Source organism: Chrysochloris asiatica, unplaced genomic scaffold, assembly GCF_000296735.1.
Source record: "Chrysochloris asiatica unplaced genomic scaffold, ChrAsi1.0 scaffold00018, whole genome shotgun sequence".
Taxonomy (NCBI): Eukaryota; Metazoa; Chordata; class Mammalia; order Afrosoricida; family Chrysochloridae; genus Chrysochloris; species Chrysochloris asiatica.
This window is the reverse complement of record NW_006408536.1, coordinates 16,650,317-16,657,274: the sequence shown is the minus strand read 5'-3', so window position 1 is coordinate 16,657,274 and position 6,958 is coordinate 16,650,317. Positions and strand designations below refer to the sequence as shown.

Below are 6,958 nucleotides of genomic sequence, written 5' to 3'. Positions count from 1 at the left end.
TGGTGTGAGATGATATCTCATTGTTGTTTTGATTTGCATCTCTCTAATGGCTAGTGATCATGAACATTTCTTCACATGTTTGTTGGCTGCCTGGATCTCCTCCTTGGTGAAGTGTCTGTTCATGTCCTGTGTCCATTTCTTAATTGGGTTATTTGTCTTTTTCTGGTAGATGTGTTATAGTTTCTTATATATTTTCTAAATGAGTCCCTTACCTGATGTGTCAATTCAAAATATTTTTTCCCATTCTGTGGTTTCTGTTTTTACTCTTGGGTGAAGTCTTTTGATGCACATAAGTTTTTAAATTTTAGTATGTCCCACTCATCTATTTTGTCTGTATTTGTTTGTGTACTTTTCAGAATGTGTGGTAGTCTGTGTATGCCCTGAATTAGCACCCTCACATTTGTCTCTATTTTTTCATTGATTATCTTCATAATTTTGGAATTCACATTTAGATCTTTAATCCATGTTGAGTTAGTTTTTATATAGGGCGTGAGGCAAAGGTCTTGTTTCAGTCTTTTACATATCACTTTCCAGTTCTGCCAGCACTATTTGTTAAAAAGACCGTCTCTTCCCCATGCAATGTGCCTAGGCACTTTGTTGAAAATCATTTGGGTGTATGTGGTTTGGTTAATTTCTGGATTCTTGATTTTATTCCATTGATCAATGTATCTTTCATTGTACCAGTACCAGGCTGTTTTGACCACTGTAGCCATGTAGTAAAGTTTGAATCAGGGAGGGAGAGACCTCCAACCTTGTTCTTCCTTTTATGCAGTGCTTTGCTTATCCTGGGTCTCTTTCCTTTCCGTATAAATTTAGTAATTGTCATTTCCATCTCTTTGAAGAATGTTACTGGAATCTGGATTGGGATTGCATTGGATGTGTAAATTACTCTGGACAGTATTGACATTTTCACGCTGTTGAGTCTTCCTATCCAAAAACATGGTATGTTCTTCCACTTCTGTAGGTCTCTTTTGGTTTCTTGTAGTAGTGTTTTGTAATTTTCTTTGTATAAGTCCTTTGTTTCTCTGGTTACATTTATTCCTAAATATTTCATCCTTTTTGTGGCCATTGTAAATGGTATTGCTTTCCTAATGTTGTTTTCATCGCTATCATTGTTGTTATAGAGAAATCCAACTGATTTTTGTATGTTGATCTTATACCCTGCCACATTTCTGAATCTTTCAATGAGGTCTAGTAGTTTTTTTTTTACTGAGTCTTTGGGGTTTTCTATGTATAGAAATCTGCAAATAAGGAGAGTTTTACTTCCTCGTTGCCAATTTGGATGCCTTTAATTTCTTTATCATGCCTTATAGCTCTGGCTAAAACTTCCAGCACAATATTGAATAGGAGTGGTGATAAACAGCATCCTTGTCTGGTTCCTGTTCTCAGGGGGAAGGTTTTAGCTTCTCTCCATTGAACATGATGTAGGCTCTTGGTTTTGTATAAATGTTCTTGATTATGTTGAGGAATTTCCCTTTAATTCCTACTTTGTTGAGTGTTTTTTTAATCAAGAATGGATGTTGGATTTTGTCAAATGCCTTTTCTGCATCAATCGATATTATCATGTTCTTTTCTTTTTTCTTATTTATATGATGGATTACATTGATTGTTTTCCTGATGTTGAACCATTCTTGCATCACTTTTATGAAACCTACTTGGTCATGATGTATTATTTTTTAATGTGCTGTTGGATTCTGTTGGCTAGGATTTTGTTGAGAATTTTTACGTCTATGTTCATGAGGGATATTGGTCTATAGTTTTCTTTTTTAATTATATCCTTCCCTGGTTTTGGTATGAGAGTTATGCTTGCTTCATTAAAAGTATTATGGAGTTTTCCATCCTCTTTTATGTCCTGGAATAAGTTGAATAGAATTGGTGACAGTTCTTCTCGGAATGTTTGGTAGAACTCACCCGTGAAGCCATCTGGGCCTGGGCTCTTGTTGATTGGAAGTTTTTTGATGACCTGGTCAATTTCTTCTTTTTTTATGGTTTGTTCAAGTTTTCTACTTCATTCTTAGTAAGTTTAGGTAGGTCATGTTTTTCTAGAAATATATCCATCCCATCTAAGTTTTCAAATTTGTTGGAGTACAGCTCTTCATAGTATTCTGTTATCCTTTTGATTTCATTTGGTTCTGTTGTGACTTCACCCATGTGGTTTCTAATGGGATTTATTTGTGTCCTCTCCCTCTTTTCTTTAGCTAGTTTTGCAAATGGTTTCTCAATTTTATTAATCCTTTCAAAGAACCAGCTTCTTGTCCTGTTGATTATTTCTATAGTTTTTTGCTTTTCCATATTGTTTATTTGTGCTCTTTATTATTTCCTTTCTTTTGGTGACTGCAGGTTCCCTCTGCTGGTCTGCTTCTAATTGTTGAAGATGATGTGTTAATGTGTTGATTCTGGTTCTGTCTTCTTTTTTATGTGCACATTTTTCGCAATAAATTGTCCTCTCAGGACTGCTTTCGCCGTATCCCAAAGATTTTGATATGTTGTGTTTTCATTCTCATATGTTTCTAGGAACTTTGTGAATTCACGTTTAGTTTCTTCTTTTACCCAGTCGCTTTTCAGCAGGGTGTTTTTCAGTTTCTATGTATTCGACTTTGTTGCTTTGGTCTTCTTATTATTGATTTCTGGTTTTATAGCATTGTGGTCTGAGAAGATGCTCTGTAGAATTTTGATGCTTGTAAATTTATGGGAGCTTTCTTTGTGTCCTAACACATGGTCAATTCTGGAAAATGTTCCATGTGTACTGGAGAAGAGTGTGTATTCTGCTGTTGTTGGATTGAATGCTCTGTATACATCTATGAGGTCAAGTTGGTTGATTGTGTTGTTTAGTTCCTCTGTAGCTTTGTCGAGTTTCTTTCTGGTTGTTCTGTCTCTTTTCGAGAGTGGTGTGTTAAAATCTCTCACTATAATTATAGATTTATCTATTTCTTTCTTCAATTCCAGTAAAGTTTGCTTCATGTATCTTGGTGCTCTTTCATTGGGAGTGTATATATTTATTACAGTGATGTCATCTTGCTCAATTGACCCTTTGATCATGAGATAGTGTCCTTCTTTGTCTCTTATGCAGGTTTTTATCTTAAAGTTTACTTTGTCGGAGATTAGTATTGCCACTCCTGCTTGTTTATTGTTGCAGTTAGATTTGGTAAATTTTTTTCCATCCTTTAACTTTTAGTCTGTTTTTGTCTTTGTGTGTAAGGTGTGTCTCTTGCAGGCAGCCTATTGATGGATCTTGTTTTCTTATCCATTCTGCCACTCTCTGTCTCTTCACTGGTGCATTCAATCCATTGACATTCAATGTAATTATTGATAATTTGAATTGATTGCTGTCATTATGTTACTCTTTTGGTGGTGCTGTTCGTTCTTTTGTTCTGCCTTCCTTCTTGTGTTGGATTTGTGTATTCTGTGCTATTGTTGGGTCTTGTCTCAGTGGTGGAATATTATGGGGTATGCTTATAGCTTGGCTATATAGCCACAATTGCTGCCCTTTCTTAGGTGACGTAGGGAGGGAAAGCTCCCACCTCTAGATAAAATGTGTGATCTAAAGGACCAAAAGCAAGAGTAATATAAATGCATAGACAAAAATCACCACTTTGGAACAGTGCTACTCCGTCAGTGTGTGTGCAGTTAGAAGTCTCCAGCAGGGGGTGGGGGTGACCCTCTCCCAGGCCTCTCCTCTAGTCACTGCCATATAGGTGTGCAGATAGATATTGGGGAGTTGATGGGAGAAAGATCGTTCACTATTTTTGTCTCTAAAGGTCAATTATCTGCATGTGCTCAGCGCAAATCTCAGAATGGTTGAGTCCTGTTATGCTGTGGTTTTACAGATTGCTCTGTGTTGATCCTACACAGGGAGCTCCAGCAGCACAGTGGCTGTGGATTGCAAGAACAATAGCTGGAAATTCCAAGCTGCTCCGTGGGAGAAAAATGAGGTGCCTCACCCTGGCTCAAATGCACAGCCTCAGATTTTGGGCCTGCGGGTGACATCATAAGTCGCTGCCAAGCTCCATCTCTGTACCATGGGAAAACTGTCCCGCCTGATGTCCGGGCTGAGAAATGAGTTTGGGACAGGGAGAGAGAGAGGGAGAAATGTGTATTTTCCTGTGGCTCTCTCTCTCTCTCTCTTTTTTTTTTTTTTTTTTTTTGCTGAAAGCGCTGTTTCTGATCCGGGCTGGCTTTAGCCCCACCCTCTAAACTCTACCGGGATAGAGTAGTTGCCGAGGCAGTCCAGTCTCCAGATTCCTACATCACCCGTATTTTCCTTAATATCGTGATTTTACGCGGGAAACTGATGTCCTGGATCTTATGGTAGATCTGGAGCACTGGAGTTGTTCTATGAGCGCTTCCTTCATGAAATTCCCCTCCCTTCTCATCGGAGCATACCCTACCTGATTTCGGAGGCTGTAGCCCCATCTGGACTCTCAGAACTTACTGTTATTTTCACATGCAGATGGGTTGGTGGGTAGGAGAGTAAGTGAGTAAATAAAAAGTCTAAGAAGTAAATTCTAATTTCTGCCCTTCTTCTCTGGCTAGAAGGCTAGTGATTTCTGTTGTTTTTGTTGTTAGGTACCATCGAGTTGTTACCAACTCTTAGTGACCTTATGCACAGCAGAACGAAACACTGCCTGATTCTGGGCCAACCTTACTATTGTGACATGCTTGAGCCCATTGATGCTGCCACTTGGCCAATACATCTTGCTGGGAGTCTTCCTCTTTTTCTCTGACCCTCCACCTTACCAAACATGATATCCTTCTTCAGCAACTAGCCCCTCCTGACAATATGTTCAAAGTATGAGAGACGAAGTTTGGCCATCCTGGCCTCCAAGTATTCTGGCTGCACTTCTTCCAACACCATCCACTGGTTCTTGTGGCAGCCCATGGCACTTTCAATATTCTCCTCCAACACCATAACTCAAATCTGTCACTTCTTCTACAGTCTTCCTTATTCACTGTCCAGCTTTCGCATGCATATGAGGTTATTGAAAATACCATGGTTTGGGTCAGGCACACCTTAGTCCTCAAGCTGACATTGTTGCTCTTCAACACTTTCAAAAAGTCTTGTGCAGTAGATTTGCCTAATGCAATACATCATTTGATCTCTTGACTGCTTCTTCCTTGAGTGTTGATAGTTGGTTGAAGAATGAAGCCCTTGACAACTTCAGTGTTTTCTGTGTTGATAAGAATGTTGTTTATTGGTCCAGTGGTGAGGATTTTTGTTTTCTTTACATTGAGATATAATCCATACCGAAGACTGTGGTCTTTGATCTTCATCAGTAAATAATTTAAGTCCTCTTCACTTTCAGCAAGCAAGGTTGTATCATCTGCATATCACAGGTTGTTAATGAGTCTTCCTCCAATCCTGATGCCACGTTTTTCTTCATATAACCCAGCTTCTCGGATTATTTGCTCATCATACAGGTTGAATAAGCATGGTGAAAGAATACAACCCTATATTCTTAATTTTAAACCTTTCTTAATTTTAAACCATTCAGTGTTCCCATGTTCTGTTCGAACAACTGCCTCTTGGTCCATGTACAGATTCCTCATGAGCACAATTAAGTGTTCAGGAATACTCATACTTCGCAATGTTGTCCATAGTTTGTCATGATCCACACAATCAAAAGCCTTTGCGTAGTCAATAAAGCACAGGTAAACATCTTTCTGGTATCCTCTGCTTTCAGCCAAGATCCATCGGACATCGACAATGCTATTCCTCAGAACTACTCCATAGGATTTCCAAGATTGTAAATCTTTATGGAAGCAGACTGCCTCACCTTTCTCCCTTGGAGCAGCTGGTGGGTTCGAACCACTAACCTTTTGGTTAGCAGCCCAATGCTTAGCCCACTGTGCCACTAGGAATCCTTGATCTTGGCTATAGCCAACTCTTAAGTTTTATGTGCTAATTGGGAAAATGAAGCAAGTCAGTTGGTATGAGTATTGCTTTGGGGTATATATAGAAGAATGAAATTGTTACTTTATAGGGTATACATAGAGTTTATTTGCCAAAGTAGTGTCAAATGTAGGCACTATTATCATCACCATTTTACAGGTAAGGAAACTGAGGCTTTAAGAGTATTAATAATTTACTCAGAGTCAAACAAATAGTAGTTAGCACAGGAAGGATTCAAATTCTGGAAATCCTGTTCCAAAATTTGTGTACCTAATACAGTGCTATAATTTCTCTGTAAATATTTGAGATTTGAGGGCATTTTAATAAAAACTATGAAGATAAGTTTAATTGTTTTTGGTTTTCATGTTCTTAGAACCTAGGAATCCTAGTGGACTGTTTTTTTTCCAAAAGTGCTTTGCCCATAACTACATAGTAATTGTTTTTCTCTGACTTTCATATCCTGTGGGTCGACAGTGATAAGAGCTGCAACCATCATCCAGAATTGGTACCGAGGTTACAGAGCTCGGTTGAAGGCCAGACAACGCTGTGCCCTCACTATCTTCCGGTCTATCGAATATGCTGATGAGCAAGGCCAAATGCAGGTCCATTTTGCAAGTTTGTCTGTTCTTTTGATAAAATGCTTTCCTTTATCCCAACCTTGCCCACCTTAACCCATTGTTATGAAAAAAAGGAAAGTTTGTGTTTTTTTTAAGCTGAGAAACTTTAGTTACAGGCTTTAGTAGTAAAAGTAAGGCATTGTCTGGGCACTAGATATTGAGAGTGAATGTGATTTGGGGAGAGGATGATATTTCTCAGTTTTGAAATTCACATTTTTAGAGGATTGTTAGATATCTAGTTAATTAATTTTAAATGGTCTTATTCTATTTTTGGGTATGTGCCCAATAAAGAAGTAAAGTTACTTCTTATCAACAGACAAGATTGAAGTTGTCAAGGACTTCATTGTTCTTGGATCAACTATCAACACTCACAGCAGCAGCAGTCAAGAAATCAGACGACTTACTGCATTAGGCAAATCTGCTGCACAAGACCTTTTTAAAGTGTTGAAGA

The 6,958-nt window shown here is 38.4% G+C and overlaps 1 protein-coding gene across 1 annotated transcript in view; it reads left to right on the top strand.

Annotated features, from left to right (window-relative positions):
- PPEF1 (protein phosphatase, EF-hand calcium binding domain 1) overlaps positions 1–6,958 on the top strand; it is a 150,309-nt gene that overhangs the window by 11,944 nt on the left and 131,407 nt on the right. The window contains exon 2 of the mRNA XM_006835681.1: positions 6,365–6,492. Coding sequence (XP_006835744.1) covers positions 6,365–6,492 — 128 coding nt within the window. The remainder of the gene's footprint in view (positions 1–6,364; positions 6,493–6,958) is intronic.